The 20,418-nt window shown below is 35.8% G+C and overlaps 2 protein-coding genes across 4 annotated transcripts in view; one reads left to right on the top strand and one right to left on the bottom strand.

Moving 5' to 3' along the window:
* Positions 1-9,788: 9,788 nt before the first annotated feature.
* Positions 9,789-11,343, top strand: LOC105061585 (leucine-rich repeat receptor-like serine/threonine/tyrosine-protein kinase SOBIR1). Its single transcript, XM_010945681.4, is given in 2 exon segments — positions 9,789-10,765; positions 10,768-11,343. Coding segments are annotated over 2 exon segments (1,353 nt in total). The 5' UTR covers positions 9,789-9,906; the 3' UTR covers positions 11,262-11,343.
* Positions 11,344-11,846: 503 nt separating this feature from the next.
* Positions 11,847-20,418, bottom strand: part of LOC140851735 (protein MHF2 homolog) — a 35,366-nt gene continuing 26,794 nt past the window's right edge. For 2 of the 3 annotated variants that reach the window (XM_073243829.1, XM_073243827.1), the window contains exons 3-6: positions 15,557-15,593; positions 14,900-14,953; positions 14,694-14,798; positions 11,847-12,436 (exon numbers count right to left, since the gene is read on the bottom strand). In XM_073243829.1, the coding sequence (XP_073099930.1) occupies positions 14,695-14,798; positions 14,900-14,953; positions 15,557-15,593 (195 nt within the window). In that variant the 3' untranslated portion in view covers positions 11,847-12,436; position 14,694. The remainder of the gene's footprint in view (positions 12,437-14,693; positions 14,799-14,899; positions 14,954-15,556; positions 15,594-20,418) is intronic. The other variant, XM_073243830.1, reaches the window with a different exon arrangement.

Below are 20,418 nucleotides of genomic sequence, written 5' to 3'. Positions count from 1 at the left end.
GGAGTAGAACCAAGCTGAGTTTCTAGAGTAAGAAGGATTTGTAATTGGATAAAAAGTCAAGAAATTGGGTTAAAAATTTTTGTATTCTTTGGATCTCTTGACCTACCTAAACCTAATTCAAGGATTCTATGGAAATATAAAGTTTGAGGTTGAAAACTTGAAATCAGAAGTTTAAAATATCCGTATTACATTAAATGATGTTGAAGATATCAAGGATACCAATATCAGCACTCATGCTATAGTAGATAATTATGATGAGACTTCTACAGCAAAATATATTATGATGGATATTAGAACTGAGGAGCTAGTAGAGCAGTATAAGAGATCACTCCACCTTCACAGACCAATCGACTGTCTACTTGATAGACTGGATGAGAATGCACTTATTAAGAGTCTCCATCAGGATCATGACTTCAATTTGCATAGAGCTTCAGAGGCACAACAGACAAGAGGAGATCCATTGGAGGTTCTATCATTTGGTTAGAGAGGAGTCAAAAAGATTGATATTCAAGGCCAGTCATCTAGAGACATCAGACCACCCTCTCCTTCTAGTTAGTCTAAACCTACATCTTAGGATTATCCTGACCTATATTTAAGATGCTAGGATTTCTTTCATAAAGCTTTAGTAACCCTAGTAATCCATTTCTGTCATCTATATAGAAATTAGCTCTCATATATTTTATATGTATTCATATTTTCATCATTTTCTGCATTTATATTTTAACTAATCAATAAAAATTTAATCTTTTATGAAAATTCAATATGCTTGATGTCTATACTTATGCTTGATTGAATATTTACCTTGTTTATAAAACTAAGAGGGAGAAAATATTATTTGAATATTATAAAAAAATTATTTTTGAACTCAAAAAAGGAGATATTAATAAACTTTTATACTTTGCTTATCTTGACTTAGCCATGTAAATTTATTTGAGTATTTTTGTTATTGTGTTCATATGATTTATTTTGGAGGAATCATTTTTGAACATAAAAAGAGAACTATTCATACTTTACATATTTTGATCATATTATCAATTTTTAACAACTAATTGGTATCAAAAATCATTTTTTGATCTCGAAATAAAATTTATTAATGAATTTTGATACTTTGTTCTGATTGATTGATTTCATATAATTTAATTTTATCTTAAATTCTATCGCTTTCTTTTGGCTAAAAGAAAAATATGCTATATCTCAAATCTAAATTTTTATAACTATATTCTTGCTATTACATTATTTGAGATAAACTTTTATGATATATTTTTGAATGATCTACTTTAATATTAAAAAGGAGAGAAGTATTTTCGAGCCTATTTATTCAAAAATTTGATCTCTAGTAAATCTTTAAAGTTCAAGTACTTTTAATTGAAATCAGAAAGTATTTTTGCATCTATATTTTTGAGAAAAAGTAAGAAGTCTTGGTCTGAATTTAAAAGTTAAACTTAGGTTGAATTTGAAAGGGGGAGAACTTAAATAAAATTCAAAAAATTAAATTTTTTTGGATGATTTTGATGATTGATTTTGATTTGAAATATTTTAAAAGTTAAATTTTAAAAATTTAATGTAATCCTTTCCTTATGCTTTTTGATATTGTCAAAAAGGAGGAGAGTTATATTGAGTATATGTTTAAGATGATTATATGCTTAAAATACTTGAAATGCTCTTAAATTTTTTTGATATGGTCATATGCTTGATTGAAACATGTGAAACGAGTATTTGACATCAAATGTATACTTCCAATAAAGTATTCATGAAGTGTATATTCATATATATCTATCCTATCATTTCATGATTCATGTAGGTAATTTAATTGAAACATATTATATTATGTTTATTATTTATGCATATACTCAAAGTTTTATCATCATCAAAAAGAGAGAGATTATTGATCCTATGATTGATTTTGATGATAATAAAATATTAAATAATTATGACACTAATCATGTATTTCAAAGTTGGATGTAGGATTTTCTAGATGCTCATAATGAAAATTTTATCTTAAGGACAAATCCTCTCAAGATGCCAAGCTAAAGTACTTAAAAGATTAAGTTTTCATAAGTTTGGATAGCTCATTGTGAAGATAAATGAAATTAAAAGAAGCAAATATAATTTAGAAGAGATTAGGGCTAAGAAATTTAAGTTTGGAGGGCTAAAATATGAAAAAAAAATGAAGTTGGAAGGTTTGAAGCTGACTCTAGGAGGTTTTGAGTCGACTCTAGTACATTGGGAGAAGATTGGCATATGTTCGAGTCGACTCGATTTCAATCCGAGCCGACTCTCTCAGAGAAGATAGAAGACTGTATTTTTAAAACTACAGTTGGAGTCGACCCTTGAAGATCTGGAGTCGATCCCAAGACAGTTAGAGACAACCCCTGAGAAATTAGAGTTGATATCTGACCTGGGACAGCATTAACAGTTAGTTTTCTGTACTACTTCTAATGACTAGTTTTTATCTCTAACGGTTAGTTCAGCCCTTCCAACGGTCAAAACTCCTTTTTCAGTCAATTTCAAGTATATTAAAGGCTAGAGAATCAATTGAGAAGGTAGCCAAGAGAATTGAAAAGAAAAATTCATCAAAATAAGTGAGGGTCATTAAATATCTTTGAAAAAGAAGAAAAAAAAAATTTGAGCACAGAATTCAGAGGACTTTTAAGAGCAATATTCTACAACATCTCCAACATTCTCTCTATCTTTAAAGAAGAGTGATCAAGCTTCAAAAGAGCAACATTTTTGTCTCTTTTTCATGCATAAAAGAGTTTCATCTTTTCTATTTTGTTTTAAACTAAAAATTATCTCTTGTATTTTATTTTCTTTTCAAATTTCTTTGGAGAAAAGAAACTTAAGGTTAGGCCCATCTAAGCTCAGAATTGAATAAGTGTAGGTTTGGTTGGTGAGCCTATAAAATCAACTGGATTGATTGTGAGCTCAAAAAATAATCGGTGTATTGGTTATAGTTAGTGATTTTAAAAAATCAACTAGATTTGTTCGTGACTCTAGGTAAAACAAACGCACTGTAATTAGAAAGATTATAGTAAAATTTTCAAGGAGCTCTTGGGGAGTGGATGTAGATATGGGTTGCACCAAACCACTATAAATTACTTTATATTTGTATTGTGCTTTGCTTTTTTACTTTCTATCTTACTTTATATTATTTCAATAACTTTCATTGCTCCTTCTATATATCAATTCTACTGCTATAAATTGCATACACCCCATAATCACTCAAGTTAGATTTATATTAAAGCACATAACTATCTTAATTATTAATTAGATTAAATTTTTTAAAGAATCCAATTCACCCCTTCTCCTTTTGGGTTGCTATCTTTCTGAGCAGTAGTGCCTTATTCCCAGACGACCAAGAGAAAACCACTTTCATCTATCCTTATGGCATTTTTGCCTTTCGGTGCATGCCTTTTGGACTGTGTAATATACCTACTATATTTCAGCAGTATATAATGTCTATTTTTTTTATATGATAGATAAATTTTTTGAGATTTTTATAGATGATTTTTCTATTTTTGGTGCTTCTTTGAGAACTATCTCTAAAATCTTTGCAGAGTGCTAGAGCACTGCATGGAGACAAATTTGATTTTAAGTTGAGAAAAGAGCTATTTTATAGTTCGAGAAGGGATTGTGCTCAGACACATTGTATCCAAGAGGGGGATTGAGGTAGATAAAACCAAGGTTGATGTAATTTTAAAACTTCCTCCCCCAACCTCTATTCAATAAGTGTGATCCTTCTTTGGTCAAGTCAGATTTTATAAACGATTCATCAAAGACTTCAGCAAAATTTTGAGATCCTTATGCAACTGGCTTGCCAAGGATACTCCATTTGTCTTTAATGATGATTGTCTTAAAGCTTTCTGAAAACTTCATGCCGCTCTCACAACAACACCTATTATTAGACCCCCTGATTGATCTCTTCCTTTTGAAATCATGTGTGATGCATTCGATTTCACAGTAGGTGTGGTCTTGGGATAAAGAGTGAATAATAAATCTCATATGATATATTATGTCAGTAAAACTCTTTCTGATGCTTAGTTAAATTATACCACCACTGAAAAAAAGTTGCTAGCAGTTGTATCGCTCTGGACAAATTTTGATCTTACCTTTTAGGATCTAAGGTTTTAGTATATTCTGATCAAGCTGCTTTAAGGCATTTGCTTGCAAAGAAAGACACTAAGCCTAGATTAATTAAGTGGATCCTTCTGTTACAAGAATTTGATTTGAAAATTCGAGATAAGAAGGGTTCTGAAAATGTGGTAGCAAACCATATCTCTAGGATCTTAGTTAAGCACAACCGAGGAACTGGCTCGATTAAAGATGAATTTTCAGATGAATAACTCTTTGCACTTTCTTCCAATCATCCTCCTTGATTTGCTCATTTTGTTAATTACTTGGCTGTAAGGCAAATTCCTTCTCACTGTCAAAGCAGGAGAAGGATTGATTTTTTTTGCAAGTCAAGTATTATTTTTAGAAGAAACCTGAGTTGTTTAAATATTGTCCTGATCAAGTGATTCATTGATATATCTCTGAGAGTGACATTCAGAGCATTCTCACTTTTGTCACTCTCTTGTATGTGGGGGATATTTTAGTGGGAGGAAAACTATGGCAAAAGTATTATAAAGTAGGTTTTACTGGCCCACACTCTGTAAGGATGTATATAAATTCTATTGTAATTGTCTAAGGTGTCAACAGACAGGAAATATATCAAGGAAGGATATGATGCCACTTACCCCTATCCTTATTATCAAGATTTTTGATGTTTTGGGGATTGACTTCATGGGATCGTTTCCATCCTCTTACGAATTTGAGTACGTTCTGGTGGCTATGGATTATGTATCAAAATGGATAGAAGCCGTGGCCATAACGACCAATGATCATAAAGTTGTGATCAAATTCATTCAAAGTAATATTTTCAGTCATTTTGACTTTTCGTGGGCCATCATTAGTGATAGGGGTGCTCACTTCACAAACCAGTACTTTGAGGAACTAATGAGAAAATTTTGTATCATGCATAAGATAGCCACTCCTTATCATCCTCAAACCAGTGGTTAGGTAGAAGTGTCAAATAGGGAAATCAAGAATATTCTGGAGAAAATGATTAGACCTAATAGGAAAGACTGATCTCTTCGATTAGATGATGCATTATGGACCTATCATACTGCATTCAAAACTTTCATTGGCATGTCCCCTTACCAATTAGTTTTTAGGAAGGTATGTCACTTGCTGGTTAAATTAGAACATCACACATTCTGGGCTATAAGAAAATTTAATTTTGATATGACAAATGCAGGTTTAATAAAAGGCTATAATTAAATGAACTAAAGGAGCTACCAATGATGCCTATGAGAGTTCATGCATTTACAAGGCTCAAACCAAAGCATTCCATAACAAGTATATTCTGAGAAAATCTTTCGAGCTTAACCAAAAAATATGGCTCCTCAACTCTAAGTTGCACCTCTTTTCACGTAAACTTCGCTCTCATTGGAATGGACCATTTATTGTCACCCAGGTGTTCCCTCATGGAGTAGTTGAAATCTAGAATCCTCAAAATGGAAACACTTTTAAAGTCAATGGTCAATGTTTGAAGCCATACGTGGATGGAATTAGCAATAAAGGATTGATTGACTTCATCAATTTGGTAGATCCAATGTATGAGACACTATGAGATGTATGAAGTCTGACTGAAGACTTTAAACTTAGCACTTCTGGGAGGCAACCTAATTTCTTCATCTTAATTTCTTTCTTTTTCATTTTGATTTAATCTTAGTAACATAAATCGATCAAGTCATATTTGCTTGTCTTTTGCAGGGGCGTTATGATGGAATTCTGAAGGCACGTGTTGATTCAGGAGCACACTCCTCTCAGCTGATATCTCTCTTTTTCTTGTTTTCTTTTGCCTATCACACTTTATTTTTCTTATGCCATTTAAGGCAATATTGTTTAAACTAGGGGGAGGGATAAATTAAGTGCTTTTGTATTCATTGTGCTTCAAACTTGAGGCTAATCATGCATTTTAATAAGTAATTGATGTGTAATATAGATGATTTTTGAAATATCGAGGGTTCACATATTAATAAATCTAATAAATGGTTCAATATAAAATGACAATCAATTTTTGAGCATTTCTAATCCTCCCTATTAGCATCAAAGAAGAATCTACTTCTTGTGTGTATGAGTGAAATATGTTGATGTATGCAAAAAAAATTTCATGAAAAAAAAATAAGTTTTAAGTAGTTTTCACTGACTAACCGGGCCTCTTTGCCTAAGTAAGTATTGAGTGCTCACATCAAAAAGTGAAAAATATGAACAAATCCTATTATACAGCCAGTGTTAATCCATAGTCTGTTTGATTCAAGCTAGTAAGTCTGAAGGCTGTTCTACACCTACTATTCTAAAGCCAACTGGTTTAAGAGTCATTCGCCTAAACCTCGTTACAAGAGTTAGACAGAAAACTTAAAAGATTAAAGCATTGCATCGACTATACATATCAAGTAAAAAAAAAAATGAAAGAATGAACATGCATAGAGACAATACACCAGCACACCTCGAAGTTAGATGATTAAAAGATAAAAGTAGAGAGTCAATGAAGAAATATCTTTGAAAAACTTTATGTTCTCTACTTAACTACTCTATTGGATAATTTTAACCTCCCAATGACATATTTCGCTAACTTTTCAGGTGGATATTTGCTTTTGAAATTGTCTGAAAGAACACTCATGTCTAAGCAAGCCAATATATGACACTGATGTTTGTAGGTAGCATTTTTGGAAACCCTAATGAGACTACAACTCATCCTCTAGGGCCATTCAGAGGTTTAAAGGATTGTTGCATGTGCTAAATGCAACTGTGTCCTACGGAAATGGCTAGTTTAAGTATTTACATTTTTTTTTACTCAAGAATGAGTAAAGTTTGAGTTGGAGGGTGTGATCAATGCAGTAAATGTGACACAAGAAGTATTAAAATCTTTGATATTTGATCCCTATTATTTAGGATTTGATGCTTCCTATTCTTTTTTTCAAGAATTTTGAGTGCAAGAAAAAGTGTTGTCAATCATGGGGGCTTATTCACAAAACAACCAACAAGGTTCCCAACATTGCCACGATCAACAAGCCCAAGATGAAGTCCAAGTTCAAACCCAAGCCTGTCACTTAGCACATCCAATCCTTGGGGACTCCATGCTTGATGAACGATGTGGATGCGCAAAAGATGTGCATGGCACGCGGAAGCATAGAGGATTAAAAAAGCATGAGAGGGGGTTGGACGCGAAAGGGAGTTGGATGCGAAAGGGAGCTTTTGGGGATGCTGAAAATAGAAGAATTTGGAGTGCACAGGTTTTTAGGGATCTCGGGGCACGCAGGTTTGTGAGCGCGAGGAGAGGGGAACCCACAAAGATTAGAGCGCATGGTTTCCTTTGGAGGGCTGAGAGGAGGGAGTGCACAATTTTTGGGGAGTGTGGAGCGCAGAGGATTTAAGAGTTTTGAGCAATTTTCTTCTTCACCCTTTCTCAAGTGTTCAACGAAGATGGATCAGTTGGCGGTGGCAAGTAGGATCGACATCATGAGCAGTTGAACTCCGCATCCTCGTGGGGAGTAAATGAAATCCTTAATCCAAATTTGTGCTTATTTGCTTTCTCTCATTATGTATTCGTATTAATTCAATCGATTACTTGAACAAGTGCAAGGATTTTTTTATTAAATATCTCACATGAATAGGTAATTTCTGTAATTTAATTCATGAGTTCAAGTAATTGTGCTTACTATTTTATGATACATATTTTCAAATAGTTTATGACTATGCAGAGACAATCATAGTCTGAAGATACGATTCGAACTCAGTGAGATAAGCTACGTTGAGAAGTTGATCATAGATTCATCTATTAATTACCACTAAGGCTTGTAGTCATTAGTGGTCCTGGTTGTATTAATAAAATACCAATTTGATGATTAAGGATGGATTTGAAATCCCAAGATATTTTCTCTTATCTGAATTTCTTTAAACTTCGTCTCTAATTATTTTTATAGTCCTTTTTAGTTCTATAAATCCCTTTTATTTTGATATATCTTCTTTGTTTTAAACACAACTCACCCCATTGATCCCTGTGGACTTGACACCTGATTTTTCACTATTCTACATAATAGTTCAGTCAAAATAATTTTTATCTTTGATGATTGTGGCAACACCATCAACTAAACCCATTTGCAGCTTTAGTCCTACTCGAGGACCCATCCTCCTCATCCCAGCTGAGGAGTCTTTAACAAAGAAGATCTCCACTCAACCACTACTTTCAAAGACTAGCTTTGGCCTCTCCGGCTTAGGATTTGGCTGCAACATGCCAAATTGAGAACAGTCGTACAAGGTATCTGAGGGCGTGTGCCCAGAGCCTACTGCCTGAGCATCTGGATAGTACTTCCATAACTCGGACGTGAAACTAGGTCAATCTCCAACTATATTATCAACAAGATATATCAATACATGTTATAAACCTGACTCATCAATGTAGCGCTTTTCTTCTCGCAAGAAATTGTCGTGTTTTAGGTCGAATACTTAGCTCCAACAAAGATGCTCTATAGCATAATAAGTTGGATGAGCCATTCAACAGCCCAGAGGAGGCAGCACCTCCATCCGTCAAATGAGCTATCCCACAGCCTCGACTATGGACCTTCATGGTCTACAAAGTTTGTATGACTAGTCGGAGGCCTACACCTCTGGTCAAACAAGCTATCTTATAGCCCTAACCATGAACCTTCATAGTCTACAAAGCTTATGTGGCAGGAAGTTTGGAACCTTTCGAAGGTCTACACCTCCGTTCGTCACAAAAACTATCCTACAATACTGACTTGCAAAGCTCACATGGTTAAGAAGTTTTCGAGAACTAATTTCATTTCAATATTTCAATTCCGATTTCAATTCCAGTAGTAAACCAAAAACACTCACGATATCTCCATGTTTTGAAGAATTGACGTCATTATCTTCTCTCGCGTCTGTCATTCTCCTTTTCAACTTCAATTATTTGTGAAGATTATCCGAGTATTAAACAAACTGGGATCTTGGCGGACTTTTAACGAGATAATGTGGAATAAAACAACATATAATCAGATTATTCCGCTTTATTAAACCAAACATTTATTTTGTTCCACTATTTTCACTTGCTTGGTTTCACTATTTCAAAATCCACCGACCAGTAACAGTGTTGCTGGCATGGCACACACGGCAGATGGATAAAGCCATCTCAGACTTGCAATTCACGCCAACCCTTGCGTGTTGGGAGCCCTTGGTTTCCACTACACTTCGGACGCTAACAAAACCCTCGCTGGATTGACTGACCTTGAGATTCCACGTCCAATTTGCAAATTGCACAGAAGGTTCCTGTAACACTCGCTTTCCGTCCGTAACCAACACGACATTGAGGCAAGACGCGTTCAGACCACAAATTAAACTACCACGCATCTTCTTACATAACAATTTCTGAACCACGTGTAGAAGAATTCAGTCCCACCACCTTGACTTATTAACCCTCTCCTCTCTCTCTCTCCTCTCCTCTCTCTCCAGATTAAACTGCCGCCATCTTCTTGCATAACAGCCTCGAAGCCACAGAAAAATTCAGTCCCCCTCGCGTGAACCTATCAACCCTCTTTCTCTCTCTACAAATTAAACTACTACGTATCTCCTTGCACGACTACCCCGAAACCACAGAAAAATTCATTGCCGCCCGCACCACAACACCCCCCCCCCCCCCCCACACCTCCTTGACCTTTTAACCCGTCTCTCTCAGACTTGCATTGTAGTCTTTTCCTTCAAGGCATTCACGGAACACCACTTGCAACCCGTCAACTTGACCTATCAACTCTCTCTCTCTCATAGTTGCATTTGCAAGGCATTCACGGAACACAACGTTCACACATGGACCTCCAATTCCTCTCTATCCTCCTCTCTCCCGTCTTCCTCTCTCTAATCAACTCATCCACTTGCACCAGAACCATCAAACATAACACTCCCGGAACCTCCTACAATCCTAACACAGATTTTGATACTTACCCTTCTGATGAAACAACTAACCAAGACCCAGCGCCAATAACACATCCCTCCATGGCCGAGTTGCTCTCTAATATTCCTCTATGGGTCGCCGTTGCCATCTCCTTCTCCGTCGGCTTTGCCATAGGCACCTTCATCTTCATCTCCTGGAGACTCGCCATCAGCCGCTGCTGTCGAATCGAAGCCAACGAAGAAGAATTTGCTAACACCCCTCCAGTCTTTCTTACCCGAAAAAACACCCCCACTGTCTTCAGCCCCATGCTCAGGTCCAACCTCTCCTTCATCGACAAGCTCCGACAAAATGACTTCCCCTCCGCCCTCCAGGTCATAGGCCGTGGCGGCTGTGGCGAGGTCTACAAGGCTGAGCTCCTTGTCTCCGGCCAGAAAATCCCCATCGCTGTCAAAAAGGTCCTCCAACCGTCCCTCGATGCGGCCAACCTAAGCGAACCGTCCCTTGACGCTGCCGACCTCCGCGAAGAAGAAAGCAAGCTCCTCCACTTCCGATTGCGGCAAATCCGGTCGGAAATCCTCACCGTCGGCCAGATGCGCCACCCAAATCTCCTCCGCCTATTGGCACACGTGCCACAACCTGACTGCCACTACCTTGTCTATGAATTCATGCACCATGGCTCTCTGCATGACGTGTTAAAGCGGGGAGCTCCCGAGTTGGACTGGCCGACTCGTTATCGAATCGCTCTCGGAATCGCCGGCGGCCTCGAGTATCTCCACTTGTGCACCTGCCAAGAATTATACACAGAGATTTGAAGCCGGCAAATATCTTGCTTGACGATGGACTAAACGCCCGGATCGCTGATTTTGGGCTGGCAAAGGTGGTGCCGGATTTTACCAGCGGACCGGTGAGTTCGAATTGCATCGCCGGAACAGTGGGTTACATTGCACCGGAGTACTGTCAGACATTATCGTGCACCGATAAGTGTGACATATATAGTTTTGGAGTGATTCTGGCAGTCCTGGTTACTGGGAAATTCCCAAACGATGCATTCTTTCAGATGACTGATGAAATGTGCATCATTGGATGGGTGAGGAGGGTGATACGATCGGACGATCCAAAGGTGGCAATTGATCCGAAGTTGGTGGGGTGTGGGTTTGAGGAGCAAATGTTGCTGGTGTTGAAGATTGCTTGTTTTTGTACATACGATGATCCTAGTGAGAGGCCTAATAGTAGAGATGTTCGAGGTATGCTGTCTCAGATAAAGCATTAGATGAACAAGGTTTCACTGCTCCATAGAATAGAGAATCAGTCTTAAATTCTAAAATGATTGCATTGTCCCAGCTAGATAACATGATTCAAGAACATAGTACTGGATGGATTAATGGATGACCATGATTATAGGATCCATGTTACCTATAATGACACATATTCCATACCAAGAAGTCCAAAATATACGAGGGATCCCAGACCCGATCAGCTTATGGACAAGGGTTGTATCTTTCGCATGAAAGAAGGATTTTCTTGCTTCACACAAAATCCACTATTAGATCGCACAATGGTTGCTTCGAGAGTTGTGAAGATGATGAATCAAAAATTGAGTGCTTTGAAATCAGTGCATGACGTGTTCCAATGGTCAATATCATGAAAGAAGACCAATCATTCCTTCACACGAACAGTACAACCCAAGCCCGCAGCTCATTTGGTGCAATAGAATGGTTCAAGACTTACCCTGCTTCAACTGAGCACTTTGTAACTGTTCCTTCCAGGAGACTGAACGTCATAATAGGCCTGAGAAAACTAACGTTGGCCATTGATAATTTAGAATTACTGTTCAAACTTTTATAAGACAAAAAAATGTTCTAAATGGTTTTTTTTACCTCCTAATTTGAATAATTCAACATGGTAAAGATGGGTCAATCAACTCTTCAACATTTCTCAATTTCAATACCTCCTAATTTGAAGAATTCAACATGGTAAAGATGGGTCAATCAACTCTTCAACATTTCTCAATTTCAATAGACCTAGACTACCGAAAATCTAGGTTTCAGTAACCAGTTTTTAAAATACCTGCCCAACCAGTAACACCTTCATAATTCTCTCAAAACTGGTGCAAGTAACCATACTTTTTGCAAGGCAAGTATTTAATCAATGAAGTCATTCAGCTTCCTCCTTTCATCTCGAGAGAAATTGAATATATAAGATCTAGGTTGTTTCTACTAGTGACCCTACTTCAGTTACTTGAGTGACCAGGACAACTGATCAACCAGCAGACTTGGTCAGAAGACATGCAGCTTAGTCCAAATCCACATAGGCGGACTGACAATGGAATTCCAGGCCAACTGAACAAAAGATGGGCTTTATCTCCAGCGTCAGGCCTCAAGTGCCCCTCTGATTTCACTATCAACATCTCCAAATTTTGCTTCATTACAAATCATGAAATAACAACTGCAAAGAGGGAAGAAGAACAAATAAATTTATAAAATAATGCAGTTTTTGGGATCAAAATTTTCTGAAAAATATGCAATTATTCTCAATTGACTTAATTTTTGTAGTCAAAAGTTTTTCCAGATTTTTCTAACCTTTGTTTTCCCAAAAGCTAATTATTTTCTGTAATCATCTCATACGTATTTTGTTTTAATGGTTCCTTTTTTGATGTCGTAGTGTTTTAATCTTGGTGTCCTCTTGACTCCAACCTACATCATATTCCAAAACTTCGATTTTTATGTTTTTCAGGCTATAAACATTTGCTTTGATAACATATTCAAAAATCCCAGCTTTGTGACTATGCACACACAAAACACTAACCCACAAGAAAAAGTGCAAAGAAAAGGAGCATTAGCTGGTTTGATTAACTCAGTGTCCAAAAAAAAAAAATATTAAGACCCCATTTGGCTAAACTTTTAGAGTGCTAGAAAGCACATTCTGACCCTCATAAAGCACTTTGGAGTGGTAGTGTGGTACAGTGATGTTTCGTAAAAAAAAAAAATCTGCTTTGGCTTTGTCAGAAAGCTAAAAAGATTTACTTGGGAAAGCTCTATTTGGAAGCTTTCTCCAAAAGTACTTTCTGACTAATGTCGGAAAGTTATTTTAATTTAAATAAATTTTTTAATGACAAAAATACCCATTAACAAATCTCATAATTATATCATATTACATTATTATATTAATAATATTATAATAATATAATATAATTTATTATTAGATTAGATTATAATCCATTATATTATATTACATTATATATTACATCATAACTATAATAATATTATATTATAGTATATATTATATTATTATATGATAATAATATTATACAATAAAATAATATTTATGTTCTAAGCATATAATATAATCTATTATAATATTATTATATGATCATAATACAATATAACATAATAATATTTTAATAACAATATAATATAATTATATTATAATAATATAATATATTATATTATAACCTATAATTACATTAGATTATAACTATTATATTATAATTATAATTATAATAATATTATATTCTATTACAATATTATGTCATATTATATGATAATAATATTATATAATATGATAACATTTTAATATATAATATAATATTATATATTATTATCCTCTACTTTACAATATTATGCGGTGTCTTTTATTATCATGTTATGGTACTAAAAGTACTTTTTTTATTTTAATTACCAAACATATGTTAAAGTTCCAAAGTACTTTATAAATGTAATTACTAAACAGCAAATAGCTTTTTGTAAAAATCTTTACTTCCAAAAGCTCTACTTCCAAAAGCTTCTTCCTTCTGTGGAGTATTATCATGTAATCTTTAAATAAAAAAATATTAGTATCATCTACACTCCCTCCTGAAACATTTGATTTGTTGTTTAAACATTTTTCTGTGCCATCTATATTTTCAGGAGAGACACCAATATACAAGGAACCGGTTGTATGTAAGACTAAATGCTTCACCAACTTATAGTGGTCAGCTTTTTTATGCACTAAAAATCAGCTTTCATCTCTTGGATATTCACTTTTCTGATTTGACTTGGCTGGTAGATGTTACTAGTTTGATGTATTTACCTCAAGCAAGATTGGATCTTCTAACTTACCTGGCATTCAAATATTGTAAGACTTTTGCTAAATAAGTACAAAATAAACACATAACTACATATTTATTGTTTTTGATCATAACTCTTTATATGATATGCTACCTTGTGTGTTGGAGTATAATAACAAGAAAAAAAATGAGGCGAACTGTCCATCTCTCTCTCTCGGCTCTCCCTGCCAACCAGACATTCCTCTATGACCATGCTACACCCCGCCCCTCTCACCCAAAAGTGTGTATACGCATATAATACAAAAAATCCACACCACTACTAGTTTTGAATCTATACTGGAATATCAAAATTCAAAAATCCTCAATATCAAAAACACCTAGCCACTAAAAATTAGATGTTTCAGAGATTTCCCAATTTGAGTATCACACCATAACAAAGTGGACAATTTTAATAGTGGATGACAGTGATTTCCTTTGTAGTTCAGAAGCTTCAACATTAGATTAACTGAATTTTGTTCCATATGTGTTGTCAGATGTCTAGATTATGATTAGTGGTTCAGATTCATAAAGCATAACCACCAAATATTTAAGAGATCACAGAAAGTTGTCTATTGGTACATTTAGACAATTATAATTGTTATCAGTGCAGGAGAATACCTCAAAAATCCAGAAGCAATTGTGGAAGTACTCTCTCTAAATGAGTAGGTTCAATTTTATTAATACCCTCTGCTTCAGCTATCAAACCAGAACGTTGCACAGCCTCTGTCAAGAAAAAATAATTTCATAATTAATGGAAGTAGCATATCTGAGAATATTACCTTACAAATGAAACACAGAAATTTAAATTATTTTAATAGTCACACCTGTGACAAAAATGCGAATGAGTTCACAACTAAGCTTTAGAGCATTTGAATTAGCTGCATGGAGAAAGGAATGGTTATATACCAATCGTTTTGGTTTAATGAAACCCCAGTCAAGTCAACTATAAATGAAGTAACAAAAGTTTGAAATATTATGCAGCACTGCTACTGAATTCAGCATAAAACAAGAATTATTAACATGATACAACAATAACCTAGAAAAGTAAGCCTTACTGATATAGCATCCAGTGTTTGACCTCCTGGGCCAAGAAATAAAAATATTCTGGCTATCTCACTAAATATCTTCACTGGTTGCACATGTGCTTATTTCATAGAGCCATCTCTGGCTAGAGGCTCTTAAGTTATTGTCATATTCCGGCTAACGAAGGTGCTAAAGAATAAGATCGCAGGATATCTTTCCACAACAAACAAATATCATAACATGATTTAAAAATAACAAAAAACTAAAAAAGGATACAAGAATGAAATCCATGCAGATAACTATTCCAAATCAGGTAGTGATGTACTTAAGATAACAGGAAAGACTTATCTATGGCTAGCAAGAGACTGACCTTTTTTTTATTTAAAAAACATATTAAGATACAAATATCATCACTAAACAGGAAACGATTTTCTATATTTTACAAAGATGTAAGATACCTGTAGTTTGCCGATTCTTTTTTGTTCTGTCACCCACCTGCAAATTCATAAGAAATTCACATTGAAACTCTTCATATATTTCCTTAATCTATATATACGAATGTGTTTGTATGTGTGTGTACTTGTGTGCGCGTCTGTGTTTGCATGCATGCTTTTGTGCATGTGTTGTGTGTCTGTGTGAGAAGAGGGGAGGGAAAGGGAGAGGGAGATGGGGGGAGGGAGAGGGAGATGGGGGGGGGGAGAGAGAGAGAGAGTTAATAACATCCGGACAAGATTAAAGCCTTAATCCCATCGATGCAAAATAAATCATGGGCATTTAAATTAAAAACCACTGATCACAAACTATGATAAAATGGACAGTTTCAGTAGAGAAAGCATGCTGATATATAAGCAATAGAAATTAAGAACCCAAGCTATTGATCTTGATCTAGATATCTTAAAATTCATATAGACCATCTTTTAACTGATCCAGATGTTTTAAAACCATAAATAACATCAAAAAGTTGTCCTACCAACAAAATTTTCAATTTTGAAACCTTGATGCATGAGCAGAAAATCCTCAAAACTTTTATATTTTCTTTCAAGGCACTTTAGCTGATGCATATCATGTATAATAGTGTAGACTTTCAATTTCAATGCCTTCTCATTGGTTCACATTAGTACAATTCTGTTAGAAGGAACCTAGCTCCATTACGTCTATATCATATGCATCTATCTGCTACCATAACGAGAGAAGTTTTCATAGCCAGACTGCAGGTATGTTACCAGATTCTGCTAATCGTTGGACTTGAAAAAAACCGAAAAGATATTCTTTATTTAAAGCACTGTGAGAGTTATTTTTGGCTGGAGTTCCTTCTTCAATCTCAAGGGCGTGGCTATTTTGAGGATGTGTGACTTTTTCGTTATTTTATTTTTGGGCCACATGGACTCTAATGGAAAGACTGATTTTTGAGTTTCTCCAATTAAAGAAATTTCTCATCAACTAAGAAATCTGAAAACCTCAAGAAAATCACAAAGAAGCCCAACTAATTGGGATTAAACTCTCTTCGAATACGGTTGGTCTTTCAAACACATCACACATTCCATTCATATTATAATGAAAAAAGCTTTTGCGACCAGACTTTTCTTTGTAAACCAAATATCCTTTGTCGCCTGGCTTTTCTAAATTGAGGGGTATAACTATAATGCCTTCAATGAAATTATAATGCAATTAAAAGGGATGGGAGAAACAAATAAATGAGTCTCACTAAATTTGATCCTTGAAAAAATGAAATCAACGAAACAGAAGTCCAAGGGCCATCTGCATGTTCCTATCTGTACCTTCATTTCCAACAACAAAATTACAACCTTCCTATTTTTGCTGAATTGTTTTACAATCAAAAAAATCACAGACAATCATGTATCGCATCATGTGCATCACAGATGTTTAGTGGGAGAGGCTTTAGTGACCAGACTATTTACTTGTAACCATACTTTGTTTTGTAGCCAGACTTATTAATGAACTGTCCTCTATACATTTCCGAATTCCAATGCAACCAAGAAAGAGAAGAAAAAATAGGAAAAGATTGAAGCAATGTAGCTCAGAAAATCACTCAAAAAAGTAATTCAGCTGTCTTGGACCATTCATCGTGCTTCATTTTCTAGCACATTTCACAATGCTGATTCAAAGGAAGCAACTAGAACACAGCATATCAAGTGACTTTTAAGGCACATTGTTCGTGTTAGAGTAGCAGTTTCGTACATGTTGTTTAAAAATTTTTCTAAACATGATACAGTAAAAATAAATAAATTAAAATATCTTTAATTTATTTACGTATTAGATCAGATCTGAAAACCGTAGTATGGATCTTGATACGAACATTCAACCACGATCTAAAATCAGAAAAAGAAAAACAATGGTTAGAAAAACAAACAGAGATCGGATCTCCATACCTCGAATCCTGCGGACGTCCCGGGTTTTGATCGTAGCCACGCATGCGTCCAGCCTCTGCTGGTATCCACACGAAGATGTCTGATCGGAGCACCCAGATCACCGGTGTGCTAGCACCTTGCAAATCTCGCTCTTCATCCTTGGATCTAGATCTCTTCTTCCAAATTTTGAAAGAGATCGATGTGCGAACTCTTTCGCAGATCCGATGGAATCTGAATCAGATCATCATGAAGAGAAAAAAACCCCTTCTTCTCTCTCTTTTTCTCTCTTAGGTCTGATCTCTATCAGATCTGGACGTGGACATGAAGTGGAGAAGGGAGGAAGAGGTGTTGGGAAGAAGAGATGATGCCCAAAAGAAGTCGCCACACCCCTTCACATCAAAACTCATGCCTCTTTTTATTTTTGTCGCACAACCCCTTCATATCCCACGCACACCCTCTCCTTCACGCCCAAGAGATCTTATCTCAATTAACCTAAGGCGTTGAAATCCAAATCAAAGGTTAGATGGAAGTTGAGATAGAATTGTTTTGTAAGAAAGAAACCTCTTCTCACAAATTAGTGCACGCCAATCTTCTCCATTTTTTTTTTGTCGCACAAAAAAAAATCTTCCACGCCCCAATCAAATATATTTTGTTCCTATTTTGAATCATATTCAAATAGAAAAAAAATCTGGATAAGAAAGAATTCCAGATAAGGTGGGGCAGCAACTATTGGCGCCCCCTCTCCTTTCACGCGCGCTAAGAAAAAAGAACGAGAAAAACAACGCCCCTCTTCCCTTCTTGGCATGATTTCTAGAGAGAGTCCTAGGGGACTTGGGCTCTCTGAATCATGGTTCTTCTGGTTCAAGTTCGGCCTTAATTGGGTTCAAATCGAATCTAAAACGAGCCGAATTCGAAAAAGCTGTCAAGCTTAATCCAATCAGGCTTGAAATCCAAATCTGATTTAGATAATTGAACCAAATTAGCATTAAATTAAATTAAGTCTAATTAAATTAAATCTGATTTAAATTAATTAAGACTTAATTCATAATTTAATCAATCTCAAAAAAATTACAACATTTACAATTAAATCCTTACGCTAACAATTAGCAGCTGCCAAAACTGTAACGATTATAAATTAGCAGTTTCTAAAATTCAAAATATCAATCCGATTGATAATTCGAATATGATCCACATCATTGATCAGGTCATGCTCCTTTTATGTGTGACCCCTCAGGTTCTATTCTGTCTGATAGTGAGACATACCATGATCTCTATCACAGTATCATCGAAACTCTTTTCGAAGGGTTGAAACGATTCCAACTCACCTCAATAAAGATCATTGATCCGAAAACGATCTTAGTGAGTTCTCACGATCCATCAGTGACGTCTAGCAACATGTAGTGGCAATCCAACAGAACAAAAAAATGAACCCCTAGATGCAGTTATCGTGTGATACAATCCCTCTATCGTGAGTCCCGACTTGACGGAGGTCATGGAGAACTCGTCAAACCCCATCGTCAGTTATATGCTAGATTGGCTCGACTCGAGTTCATCTGTAAATCCCGTGGAAACTCTTTTTCAGCATTCACACTTACTCTGGTCAGAGATTTTCTGAACTCAATCTTACAAATTGCATAAGACTTCTTCTTTTCTACCAAAATCAATAGATTCTATCTAGGTGCATTCTACTCCAAACAACGAATCTGAACCTACAATAGCCAACATACACAGCAAGGATCCGAATGGCTAGGGATCAAGGAAACGTGCAGTCAAACTAAGTAGCCTCGCTGCGAATAGCCAACACACCGCAGGTCAAAGGATCAGTCACACCACTACAGCATCAAGAAGACCACTGATGAGTGAGTAGACATCCAAGTGGTTTCTCGTATTGGTCACGCTCAGTACAAGTTGTTCTCTAACAACCAGCTGTACTCTCATCCCAGTGTCTCTACACCATAGACTTGAGACTCATCTGCCCTAAAGAAAGGTGATCCGTGCACCGATCTTGAATGAATTGATCATTGTCTTCCGTGATGATCTTTCGATCGAGAGCATTTAGAAATTAACCACTAATGATGTATGTCTCAAATTCTCAACACTTTGAGAATATACAAAATCATCTTTGTTAATTTCTAAGACAAATCATGGACACATAAGACATAATTGGTTATAAAGACTGCCCATCAAGTACAAAACATGCCCTAGAGAAAGTATATGTCAGCCAAGATTGACTTCTAGGACATACATCTAACAAACTTCCACTTGCACTAAAGCCAATCTGCCATATATCTGAGCCCCATCTTCTGAAGACAGGCTTCGATGTTTAATTGGCTAAGTGACTTGGGCCTACCACATTTATGTGGAGTTTACTCTCTGTACCTCCATATATTTCTACTTGAGGTAATCGCGTATATCTCTGTTCTATGTGAATGGACTTCTGGTGAGATATTGACTCCTTAACATTGGCTATTGACCATTATCTTTGCAGTACAATGTCAAAGCATCCAATGGTATGACATCCAGTTCTGTAACTATCACAAGAACCAGAACGCATCCTGCACATCTATAGCATATTCAGCCTTCATTGATCGGTTGTCTGGAACCCTTCCAACATATTGAATCAAAATAACTCAAAAATACATGCTGATGTAGATATTCTACCATCAGCATCAGTGTGTCCTCCCACTCTCAGCTCTAACCCTTCTTCAAAGACGAGGAATGATCCCTTAGTGTTTTTCAAGTACTTGGGATATTTTCACAACAATCCAATGCTCCCAGCCTGAATTTGACTAATATCTGCTCGTGATTTTCACAGCAAGATATACCAAGTCGAGTACATAGCTTGACATACATCCATGCCTAAAAGGATAACGGATCCTTCTTGGAGGTTTCAATGCTGAACCCTTTCAGCACCTCTTTTATGTACTTGTCCGTAAAAATCAAACATCCTT

Source organism: Elaeis guineensis, chromosome 9, assembly GCF_000442705.2.
Source record: "Elaeis guineensis isolate ETL-2024a chromosome 9, EG11, whole genome shotgun sequence".
Classification (NCBI taxonomy): domain Eukaryota; kingdom Viridiplantae; phylum Streptophyta; class Magnoliopsida; order Arecales; family Arecaceae; genus Elaeis; species Elaeis guineensis.
Note: the sequence above shows the minus strand (reverse complement) of the source record. Positions and strands in the feature narration are given on the sequence as shown.